Source organism: Peromyscus californicus, unplaced genomic scaffold (assembly GCF_007827085.1).
Source record: "Peromyscus californicus insignis strain IS unplaced genomic scaffold, ASM782708v3 Scaffold_10__1_contigs__length_136768540, whole genome shotgun sequence".
Taxonomy (NCBI): domain Eukaryota; kingdom Metazoa; phylum Chordata; class Mammalia; order Rodentia; family Cricetidae; genus Peromyscus; species Peromyscus californicus.
Window position 1 is genome coordinate 91743002 of NW_026294391.1, and position 12796 is coordinate 91755797.

The 12796-nt window shown below is 46.4% G+C and overlaps 2 protein-coding genes across 2 annotated transcripts in view; one reads left to right on the forward strand and one right to left on the reverse strand.

Moving 5' to 3' along the window:
* The window catches only part of Gucy2f (guanylate cyclase 2F, retinal), an 80496-nt gene extending 79713 nt beyond the window's left edge, over window positions 1-783 (reverse strand). Inside the window, exon 1 of the mRNA XM_052746486.1 lies at window positions 54-783. Within this exon, the coding sequence (XP_052602446.1) occupies window positions 54-783 (730 nt within the window). The remainder of the gene's footprint in view (window positions 1-53) is intronic.
* A 5722-nt stretch (window positions 784-6505) lies between these two features.
* On the forward strand, window positions 6506-7537 carry LOC128115614 (MLV-related proviral Env polyprotein-like). The gene has a single exon (XM_052746500.1). It carries the CDS (start codon window positions 6829-6831, stop codon window positions 7483-7485), a length of 657 nt encoding a protein of 218 aa, XP_052602460.1. The 5' UTR covers window positions 6506-6828; the 3' UTR covers window positions 7486-7537.
* Window positions 7538-12796: the final 5259 nt, after the last annotated feature.

The following is a 12796-nucleotide window of genomic DNA, read 5'->3' on the forward strand; positions in this document are numbered from 1 at the left end:
GATTTGTCATGTTTAACCCACATTTAAACCTCAGCCGGGGAGCAAGCACTCACTGCGAATTCTGTCTGCCTGTCGAATCTGCTGCAGAGCTTTCTGAATGCTTTGGCTGTCTTGTCCTGTGGTCAGGATGACCCCTACAGGTAGGCCGTGGCTCTGAAGAGCACTTGAGACTCGATTGGCTGTATGCACCCAAATGTCTTCATCTGAGGAAATAACCCCAGCATGAGCCCACTGGAAATACTTCATGACAGTTACAAGCACCCGGATAGGAGAAGGGAGTGTCCGAGAGAAGGTCGGGTGGCTCTGTTTGTTATCTAATTCATGGTTCACACAAGCCCAAGAGAAAATCCCTTTGTCCCAGCTGTTTCCCAAGAGTGAGGCTGCCTCACAGTAGCCAGGGTTGGCAGGTCCAACAAATCCTGAGGCCATCTGCTGGTGGGAAATGAAACTGGAGAGGGCCTTGGGAGTCTGGCAGTCTTCATTAAGAATCACATATTCGAACGAGTAACTCCCGTCAAATGACACATCCCGGCTGATTCGTTCAATTGCTAAAGCAGCAGCAACCTCAGGCAAGGCCTTTGAGAAGAATGGGTCACATGTCCAGGGGCCTATGACCCCTATCTTGTAGGGGAGTGCTCGCACAGACTGTATGAGAGACAACAGGACCAGGAGGCACACGCATTGTAGGAACTTGGAGGACGCAAGGCCATGATGTCCTGACAGTCTACTGGAAATGGCAAACCAGGACAGAAGTCGAGAAAAAGACCAGGGTCCGAGGAACATAGCCTTGCTGCCTTCCAGCAAGCTAACGATGAGATACTGGAGGATTACTCTGCCCTCTGGAGATGGACAGGAGTGTTTCCGAGTGCCTGTCAACCAGAGCGAAAGGTTTGTTACATGATTTCTGAAGCGTCTCAGGGAAAATCACTTCTGAAACAATGCAGCCTCCCAAGTTGAAATCTTCCTTTCTCCACCCCAACCAAAACTTTGCTTCATCCTGTCCTCCTCACCTCTGTAGACAGCATCTTCTCCATCCACTGTTCACTCGGATGTTTCAGTCAAAACCTGTAACTATGGAGGCTCCTTGTTTGCTAGCCTCCACATTCAGTCCACCACCAAAGCCAGTTGATTCAACTTTAATTATAACTGCCCACCTCACAATGTTCTGATGACTACATTAGGTAACATACGGGAAGTGCTTATAACATGGCCTTGATAATCATTAGAATTACATTTGGTGGTGGTGCACGCCTTTAATCCCAGCACTCGGGAGGCAGAGGCAGGCGGATCTCTGAGAGTTCGAGGCTAGCTTGGACTACAGAGTAAGTTCCAGAACAGCCAGGGCTGTTACACAGAGAAATCCTGTGTTTGAAAAACAAAAACAAAAACATATTTGGTGTACTATTATAGTCATGATGGTTTACAAGATGTCCATGTACCCCCATACTGCTTTTCTAGAGATAGACAGGTGAAAACAGGTAATAGCAACACCAAGGAAAAAGTGCTATTTGAGGTAGCTCACACAGACGAAAACAAACAATTGTCTCAACTCAGAGGTGGGGAGAAGAGAGGTGGGGAAAGGAAAGAGCAGAGGCAGGGGGATTATAAGCACTCTATATTTCTGGCTGTGATAAAGATACCTTTTTTTGTTTGATATCTCTGTACTTATAGCATTTTGTACTTTCAAGCACAAGGGAAGAGGCAAAAGAAGGGAAAGGAAAAAGAGAAGGAAACAGGAGAAGGGAGGAAGAAGAGGAAAGAAAAAGGTGATCTCTCTATAAGTGTTGAAAAGCGAAAGGGAGCCAGATAACTGTGGCTCACAGTAGAGAGTACCGTAAGGCTTTCACGGCTTTTCTCTTTGCTGACAATATGGAGAACGAATCAGAGTTTAAACTATGTGTATGTAGCTGAGCATGGTGGCACACGCCTTTAATCCCAGCACTTGGGAGGCAAAGACAAGAGGTCTCTGTGAGTTCGAGGACAGCCTGGGTTGTTACACAGAGAAATCCTATCTCAAAGTAACAAACAAAGTCTACATTAGATTCCAGAATTTCAAAGCATTTCATCTACCTACCTGGATTTATGGAATCAATCAAGACAAAGGCCAGATCACTAAGAGGTCTATATGTCATGATTTTTCAAACTTCTGACACTGTACAAGGCATCGTCATCTACAAAGATCATGCTTGAGAAATGTGCAATCCTGTATTCCACCCCCAAATCACAAAATAATCTTATAACATCTTAATGCATTTAGGATTTGTTTTAGTTGGGCCAACTTCCCAGCTCTCCCTAGCTGCATGTCAGATGTGCATGCTAGCCGTGGTGTGGAGAGTGAGCTGAAGGCTGGCAAGACCAAGACCAAGACAACAGAGTGGAAGCACCCTGAACAAGACGACAGAATGGAAGCACCAAGAACAAGACGAAAGTGTGGAAGCACCCAGAACAAGACGACAGTGTGGAAGCACCCAGAACAAGACGACACAGTGGAAACATCCAGAACAAGATGACAGTGTGGAAACATCCAGAACAAGACGACAGTGTAGAAACATCCAGAACAAGACGACAGAGTGGAAGCACCCAGAGCAAGACGACAGTGTGGAAGCATCCAGAACAAAACGACAGTGTGGAAGCACCAAGAACAAGACGACAGAGTGGAAGCACCCAGAACTGTTGGGGCCCAACTCCGGACAGCTGTGTCTTGAATTTTGTGTGACCTTCCTTACTTTATCAAACCTTGCAAAAACAGGTTCCTGGCCTAACCGCGGGCTGTACAACTTCCTGGAGTAGGTGCTAATCAGCCAGCTGCAGGGGCCTGGGACCAAAGGGACCTCACCCTTCCTTAGGAATTTTCCATTCTTCTCTCCTTTTGCTTCCCCTGCTCCCCCTCCCTGCCTGAAGCCCTGCTTATAAGCCTCAATACCCAGTCAATAAACGAGACCTTGACACGACTCAGACTGACTCTGTCTTCCCTTATGTGCCTGGTCTCCTTTCTCTCTCGCCCCCATTGATCTTTCAGGAGGTGCCTCCTCAGGTCTCCCCAATAACCTGGCCCACAGGACGGGTCAAGTGGCGTCCGAACGTGGGGCTCGAGGCCGGTGACCTGCCGGACGACGGACAACAGAAGGGGCCCCCAGAGAGGATCAGGGTAGAGACGCCCGGACCGCATCACTCGTGCAACGCGGGAGAGTCTTGAGGTAAGTATGTCGTCCCATCGATCATGGGCAAAAATTTATCTAAAGAGGCTGTTTTTCTCAAGGAGATGAAAGGTAATCTTAGGGAGAGAGGAATAAGAGTTAAGAAAAAGGATTTGAGGCCAGGCGGTGGTGGCGCACGCCTTTAATCCCAGCACTCGGGAGGCAGAGCCAGGCGGATCTTTGTGAGTTCGAGGCCAGCCTGGTCTACGGAGCGAGATCCAGGAAAGGCGCAAAGCTACACATAGAAACGCTGTCTCGAAAAACCCAAAAAAAAAAAAAAAAAAAAAGAAAGAAAGAAAAGAAAAAGGATTTGATAAAATTCTTCCAATATGTGGAGGAGAAATGTCCCTGGTTAGTGATTAATGGACCAGGAATTCACCCTTTGACTTGGAACAAGGTTGGAAAAGATATTAACAAATTAATCAGAGACGGGAAAATGTCCCCGATGCCTTTTTTAGTTTTTATGGTGTGATTAGAGATGTTCTAAAGGAAGCAGAGGGAGATGGGCATGTTTCACATTTACTAGCCCTTGCAGAGGATTGTCTCTCAAACTCCCCCTGCCTGACACCCAAGGGTCCAGAGGTTTATTAACATCTACCGGTAAGAGCGCTCTGTCTTGTCTGTGTCTCTCTGTCTTGTTACTTTTGTTTTGTACTTTGCAGGCTTGATTTGTACTTTGCAGGCTTTCACTGGGACAGACGTGTCCGGACAGTGAACCTTGCGGCGAAGGGAGACGTCCCAGAGCCCTAAGGCCACCTCAGAGGTGACCATTTGGTTTAGGAGCATCTTTGGGTATCTTCCCCCACGGTGGGAGGAAGTGCCACTTTGTATTTTGTCCCGGGAAATTGTCAGAGCCATTTTGTGGGGTTTTTTTTGTATGTTTTGTTGTGATCATTGTTACTTTACTCTCTCCTTCTCTTCCAAGAAAAAAAAAAAGGTGCATGTCTGACTGACAGGGATGTGGAAGCCCCTGATGTCTGTTTGATTAAGGACAGAGATCCTGTCTGAGAGAGTCTGGATTGTTTTTGATGTGATTGAGCCTGGAGGGTTACCCCCCACCCAGAGCACATCAGGCTGTCATTGTTCTTGGAGCTTTGTTGGTTGTTTTGTTGGGGCAAAGTTTTTTCGTGTGCCCTTGGTCTTGTGTGTAATGTATTAACTGTTCTCATTGTTGACTTGACTGTGGGACAGTTCCCTTCTTCTCCACTAGACCTTTGCCTAGCCCACTGGAAGAATGTGTGAGCCACAATAGAGGGAACTGGGTCCCCCACCCCCACTCCCCGATTGAACTGAGATAAACAGGTAGCTCCTGCCAGGTGGGGCTTGCATACTACAAGAGGGCCTTGTTGGCTGTGAATGAGGCGGTCGTCTCAGTGCTGATGTTCCGGTTCTTGGATTGTCTGTGTAAATGTTATTTGTTTCTGTCTACTAACCTCCCTTATTTTCCTAAAGGAAGAGGAGGAAAGAGAGGCATAACAAAGGCCACCTCCGTCCCTCCCTAGCTCTCTTGCTATCAGGACTGCAGCCAGCTGGCCGCTCTCATGAGGGTGGGGGTGCATGCTCTCCATACAGGTGGGCAAAGACAGGAGCTCTGGACAGGGCAATGGGGACTGCCTGCAATTGACAAAAACTGTGTGAACACTGAAGAGAGAATCTGACTTTAGTCAGAGGAGTTAATAAAAACTTTTTTTCAGGAACACTGGCAGCCAAGGACACGCTCTATGCCCACTGCTCCCCTTCCCTTCCTTTACTGTGATAACTTCAAGGTCTCTTCTGCCGGCCAGCAGCTTCTCTTGTTAACCCTTCTCTGTCCTGATATTGCTTAAAAAGAAATGTTAAATCACCAGTTCAAGATACTGGGAAAATTATGCTTTTGTTTCCACAGGAAAAATAAAAATTTACATGGGTTTTGGTCATTTGAGTTCAATGGGTTACAAATACTTGCCATCATTTAAGAGAACTGGTTTCAAATTATTGTTGGTTAAGATAAAAAAAAATGTTTTAAAAAATATATAAAATGCAAGTTATTAGAATATGTAAAAGCAAGGTATAAAGGTCTGAGGATAAAAAGGCTTAAATAATGATTTAAAAAAATGACTTGAGATATATAAAAAAATGAAACGTGTTTCAGATTTCTTTGTCTTGCTATTCTGCTGTTACATTGAGACTCCAAAGGGTCATAGTTCTAAAAATGTCTGTCTACTCTACAGGTATGAATGAAAAATGTGGCCACATGTATGTTTGGTTTTGAATGTCTGAGTTTGCATGTCCTTTATGTTAAGGAATGCAAGTTAATACTAGTCATCTGGCTATTCAGATACTAGTTTAAAGCATAAACTGTTCTATTTAAAAAAAAAACATTTAATAGATAATGGTCTGCAAACCTGTCAAAGATCTGTTGAATATGGCATTTACATTACAAGAAGATGCCACCTGAATTGTGGACAACACCGACCACTGGGCAAGACGCTCTGACTCAACACCTGCTGCCAGGGATCTAGCCTATAGGACACTGACAAGATAAGGTCAGTTTTTACCAAGTTGCTCCTCAACAGGGAAAATTTCACATTATGGGCTCAGCAGCCAAGACTGATGCTGTCCTGACACCTGTCCTGCCAACACTATGAAGACTATAGGAGCCTGGGATGATGGCAGTCTGGGTAATGGATAGTCTCTGTTGTTTTTTTAAATAGGTTTAAAAGTCTGCACTCAGGTAAAGTTTATCCTTCTCAGATCTTTGATGACATTGATGACTGGACTAGCTATAGCTTTCTCAGCTTAATAATTGATTGATCAATGGATTAATTAATTAAAGCTAATAAGTCTCTTTAAAAAAGATAAACAGGTTCTAAATATAGACTTACAGATGCTTTTCATTGGGTCAAGGAAATTTCAGTCCAATCTATACTTGGCTCTCTAGATAGAAAAGACACTATGGATTTCAGGGCAAATTGATAATACTACAATTACTAAGACTATGGGTCTAAAACTTCCCAATAAGTTCGTAAGTTTTAACTCCTGTTCCTAGTTTATATCTATCTCAACAGGTTTCCACTTGGCTGACAGATACATCCAAGCATCATTTGCTGGTGACAACCTACTGCAAATGACTGTGAGCCCTGAACTTGCTGAAAGCTGATATGGACCAATTCAGCCGATATGCATACCATCTCTTCAGCTGGTCAATAGAACGTTCCCTCTTGTCTTTGACTAACATTCTGGCTTTCCAGGGCCTTGACAACAATGTCCCAATGTCAGCAGGAAGTAATTACAGAAGAGAAAACATCACCCTTGTTTCCCGTCCCCCCAGAATGTTAGATCAAAAAGGAATTTCTTGTCATAGGGAACCTGAGACAAAGTTCCAAGTTCCTTGAGGATAAGGAACTCTGTCAGCCATCATAAGGCTTTTGGCCCTTGTGCTTCTGCTAATTATTGTTGGCTCTTATATCACTGATGTCTTAACTAAATGATAATTCATGTCTGGGTACCACTAAACGGAGGATGCTAGAATTCCAATATCCACCTCTGAACCCATGACACACTTGCAGATGGCAAAAACTAAATAAGGGGAAGCTCGCTTTGCCATTGATAATGGGAAAACTCTTATGTTCTGGTCCAATTAGTCTCCGATATGGAATTCTTTGAGCAGAGAGGCAGATACACTCGAGAACCTGTGTCTATGACTATTGCCCTATTGTTAGGTGTTGGGGGCATCACTGCAGGAATTGGTACAGGAACTACTGCCCTCGTGCAGAGCAACCACCTTATGCAGTTACAAATGGCTATGACTACTGACCTAGAGGCCATAGAAAGATCCATTTCTGCTCTGGAGAAATCTTTAACCTCACTCTCTGAGGTTGTGTTACAAAACATAAGAGGTCTGGATTTACTATTTTTAAAGAAGGGGGAATTAAGTGCAGCCTTGAAGGAAGAATGCTGCTTTTATGCCGACCATACTGGTATTGTCAGGGAATCGATGGAAATATTAAGGAAAAGGCTAGCCCAAAGAAAAAGGGAGTTTGAAGATCAGCACGGGTGGTTTGAAAATTGGCTGCAAGGGTCCCCCTGTCTCTCCGCCTTGCTACCTACCATTCTAGCCCCCTTAATTGTTTTTCTCCTTCTCATTACCTTTGGTCCCTGGGCCTTTCAGCGGTTGACTCGGTTTATCAAAAATCAGATTGATTCGGCCTTACCACGACACGTCTCGATTCATTATCACAGAGTAGATTCTGAGGGGGCCGGCCAGGAGCCCCATCAAGGACTCAGATTCAGTGTCCTAAGGCCCTAACGTCCCCACGGTCCTGCTAGAGGGTACCCAATGACGGGAATAGTACAGGGCCCATGCCAGAGACAACAGCCTACAGAGGTCGTCGAGACCGGCTCAACATGGCACGCTGCCGAGCATGGGAAGCCCCCTGTATAGCCTAAGACAGGGACTCTCTCGGACCCTAGCCACCCCGATAACAATGGACTTGATCCATTTTTGAGAAAAGAGGGGGAACTGTTGGGGCCCAACTCCGGACAGCTGTGTCTTGAATTTTGTGTGACCTTCCTTACTTTATCAAACCTTGCAAAAACAGGTTCCTGGCCTAACTGCGGGCTGTACAACTTCCTGGAGTAGGTGCTAATCAGCCAGCTGCAGGGGCCTGGGACCAAAGGGACCTCACCCTTCCTTAGGAATTTTCCATTCTTCTCTCCTTTTGCTTCCCCTGCTCCCCCTCCCTGCCTGAAGCCCCGCTTATAAGCCTCAATGCCCAGTCAATAAACGAGACCTTGACGCGACTCAGATTCTGTCTTCCCTTATGTGCCTGGTCTCCTTTCTCTCTCGCCCCCATTGATCTTTCAGGAGGTGCCTCCTCGGGTCTCCTCAATAACCTGGCCCGCGGGATGGGTCACAGAACAAGACGACAGTGTGGAAGCACCCAGAACAACACTACAGAGTGGAAGCACCCAGAACAAGACTACAGTGTGGAAAAATCCAGAACAAGACGACAGTGTGGAATCACCCAGAACAAGACAACAGTGTAGAAGCACCCAGAACAAGACGACAGTGTGGAAGCACCAAGAACAAGACGACAGAGTGGAAGCACCCAGAACAAGACGACAGAGTGGAAGCACCCAGAACAAGACGACAGAGTGGAAGCACCCAGAACAAGACGACAGAGTGGAAGCACCCAGAACAAGACGACAGTGTGGAAGCACCCAGAACAAGACGACAGAGTGGAAGCACCAAGAACAAGACGACAGAGTGGAAACATCCAGAACAAGACGTCAGTGTGGAAGCACCCAGAACAAGACAACAGAGTGGAAGCACCCAGAACAAGACGACAGAGTGGAAGCACCAAGAACAAGATGACAGAGTGGAAGCACCCAGAACAAGACCACAGTGTGGAAGCACCCAGAAGAAGACAACAGAGTGGAAGCACCAAGAACAAGATGACAGTGTGGAAGCACCCAGAACAAGATGACAGAGTGGAAGCACCCAGAACAAGACAACACAACAGAGTGGAAGCACCCAAAACAAGACGACACAGTGGAAGCACCCAGAACAAGACGAAAGTGTGGAAGCACCCAGAATAAGAAGACAGTGTGGAAGCACCAAGAACAAGACAACAGAGTGGAAGCACCCAGAACAAGACGACAGAGTGGAAACATCCAGAACAAGACGACATTGTGGAAGCACCCAGAACAAGGCGACAGTGTGGAAGCACCCAGAACAAGACAACACAACAGAGTGGAAGCACCCAGAACAAGACAACACAACAGAGTGGAAGCACCCAAAACAAGACGACACAGTAGAAGCACCCAGAACAAGACGAAAGTGTGGAAGCACCCAGAATAAGACGACAGTGTGGAAGCACCAAGAACAAGACGACAGAGTGGAAGCACCCAGAACAAGACGACAGAGTGGAAACATCCAGCACAAGACGACAGTGTGGAAGCACCCAGAACAAGACGACAGTGTGGAAGCACCCAGAACAAGACAACACAACAGAGTGGAAGCACCCAAAACAAGACAACACAACAGAGTGGAAGCACCCAAAACAAGACGACACAGTGGAAGCACCCAGAACAAGACGAAAGTGTGGAAGCACCCAGAATAAGACGACAGTGTGGAAGCACCAAGAACAAGACAACACAACAGAGTGGAAGCACCCAGAACAAGACAACACAACAGAGCGGAAGCACCCAAAACAAGACGACACAGTGGAAGCACGCAGAACAAGATGAAAGTGTGGAAGCACCCAAAACAAGACGACACAGTGGAAGCACCCAGAACAAGACGACAGAGTGGAAGCACCCAGAACAAGACAACACAACAGAGTGGAAGCACCCAGAACAAGACAACACAACAGAGTGGAAGCACCCAAAACAAGACGACACAGTGGAAGCACCCAGAACAAGACGAAAGTGTGGAAGCACCCAGAATAAGACGACAGTGTGGAAGCACCAAGAACAAGACGACAGAGTGGAAGCACCCAGAACAAGACGACAGAGTGGAAACATCCAGAACAAGACTACAGTGTGGAAGCACCCAGAACAAGACGACAGTGTGGAAGCACCCAGAACAAGACAACACAACAGAGTGGAAGCACCCAGAACAAGACAACACAACAGAGTGGAAGCACCCAAAACAAGACGACACAGTGGAAGCACCCAGAACAAGACGAAAGTGTGGAAGCACCCAGAATAAGACGACAGTGTGGAAGCACCAAGAACAAGATGACAGAGTGGAAGCACCCAGAACAAGACAACAGAGTGGAAACATCCAGAACAAGACGACAGTGTGGAAGCACCCAGAACAAGACGACAGTGTGGAAGCACCCAGAACAAGACAACACAACAGAGAGGAAGCACCCAGAACAAGACAACACAACAGAGCGGAAGCACCCAAAACAAGACGACACAGTGGAAGCACGCAGAACAAGACGAAAGTGTGGAAGCACCCAGAATAAGACGACAGTGTGGAAGCACCAAGAACAAGACGACAACAGAGTGGAAGCACCCAGAAAAAGACGACAGAGTGGAAACATCCAGAACAAGACGACAGTGTGGAAGCACCCAGAACAAGACAATACAACAGAGTGGAAGCACCCAGAACAAGACAACACAACAGAGTGGAAGCACCCAAAACAAGACGACACAGTGGAAGCACCCAGAACAAGACGAAAGTGTGGAAGCACCCAGAATAAGACGACAGTGTGGAAGCACCAAGAACAAGACGACAGAGTGGAAGCACCCAGAACAAGACGACAGTGTGGAAACATCCAGAACAAGATGACAGAGTGGAAGCACCCATAACAAGACGACAGAGTGGAAGCACCCAGAACATGACGACAGTGTGGAAGCACCCAGAACAAGACGACAGTGTGGAAGCACCCAGAACAAGACAACACAACAGAGTGGAAGCACCCAAAACAAGACGACAGTGTGGAAACATCCAGAACAAGACGAGAGTGTGGAAGCACCCAGAACAAGACAACAGTGTAGAAGCACCCAGAACAAGACGACAGTGTGGAAGCACCAAGAACAAGACGACAGAGTGGAAGCACCCAGAACAAGACGACACAACAGAGTGGAAGCACCCAAAACAAGACGACAGTGTGGAAACATCCAGAACAAGACGACAGTGTGGAAACATCCAGAACAAGATGACAGAGTGGAAGCACCCAGAACAAGAGAGTGTGGAAGCCCCCAGAACAAGATGACAGTGTGGAAGCACCAAGAACAAGACGACAGAGTGGAAACATCCAGAACAAGACGACAGTGTGGAAACATCCAGAACAAGACGACAGATTGCAAGCACCCAGAACAAGACGACAGTGTGGAAGCACCCAGAACAAGACGACAGTGTGGAAGCACCCAGAACAAGACGACAGTGTGGAAGCACCAAGAACAAGATGACAGAGTGGAAGCACCCAGAACAAGACAACACAACAGAGTGGAAGCACCCAAAACAAGACTACAGTGTGGAAGCACCCAGAACAAGATGACAGTGTGGAAGCACCCAGAACAAGACGACAGAGTGGAAGCACCCAGAACAAGACGACACAGTGGAAGCACCCAGAACAAGATGACAGTGTGGAAGCTCCCATATGAGCCATAAGAGACCAAGAGCAGAGGAGCAAAGATGTAATTATAGGAGAATTTAGATGAATTTCTCCCAGATGAAAACAATCAAGGAAAATCTCGGAGAATCCACAAAACTTAAAGGAAATAGGTCATAATGAAGACTTACAAGCCAGTAAGGTAAGAGAGAAGCTTATTGTGTGGATGATGAAGCTTGGAGGATACAGAGCGTTTGTCCGTACCACACTCTAAAATCAAGTAAGTAAAAGATAGCTAGGGGCCCAGGAGACTTAGACTCAGAGAGTAAGGATGCAAGTCTGAGGACCATAATGAGAAAAAATAAATAAATAAGAATGAATTAATGATTTAAGGTCAGCCAAGATGACAAATGCAAAAAGCTTCAGTCCCTGCATCTCTTCCCCCCTCTCCTGTTCTTCTTTCTTCATGCTCTCATGAATGTCACATAGTTCTTCTGACACATCATCTGACAAGCCTAGGATCTGGAAAATACCATGCCTTCTGTGTGGAATCCCCGCTTCTGTTTTCCCATGCTTCCCTTCCAGGCTGTTTTGATGAACTCTACCTTCAAGAACCAACTGAAGTGTTCCCCACTTTGTACTACCTTAGGTAACCCTCCCAGGTTGAGTTCAATGCACCCATATTCATAACTGTGAGAGAAGGTATTACTCCCACCCAAAGCTCTCTATATTTCTGGCTGTGATGAGGATACAGGCCTGACTGATAGCTCTGTACTTACAGATGTCACAGGGAATAAGCAAGGATGAGGGCAGCTACTGTGGGATGGTCTGTATGTCAAATGTGTTGCTGATTGGTCAATAAATAAATCACTGATTGGCCCGTGGCCAGGCAGGAAGTATAGGCGGGACAAGGAGGAGAATAGAGCTGGGAAGTGGAAGGCTGAGTCAGAGAGACACTGCCAGCCGCCATGATGAGAAACAGCATGTAAAGATGACGGTAAGCCATGAGACATGTGGCAAGGTATAGATTAATGGAAATGGATTAATTTAAGCTGTAAGAACAGTTAGCAAGAAGCCTGCCACAGCCATACAGTTTGTAACCAATATAAGTCTCTGTGTTTACTTGGTTGGGTCTGAGTGGCTGTGGGACTGGCAGGTGAGAGAGATTTGTCCTGACTGTGGGCCAGGCAAGAAAACTCAAGCTACAAATGGCGTCCAACGTGGTGGCAAGAGTTTCCACCTAAAAACTGAGAAAAAAAGATTCTAAAATGGAGCTAAAAACAGCTTCCTAATTGTCTCTCTCAAATGAGCAGCAGCTGCCAGTTTGAGCTACTGGCGGGTTCCTAGCGTGCGTGCATGCTCAACCTGCAGTATGGCAGGAATGAGGCCTCTGCAAGTGGCACATTAAGCTGTGTGGTGGATTTATCCTTTGCTAGTACAAAAAAAAAAAAGAGGTTTCTGGGCTACACACTGCTTTGATAGAAGCATAGACCCACTATTTCTGAGAGTTGATGGCTCCCAGAGCTGGCGGAAAACGTACCACCGCCATGT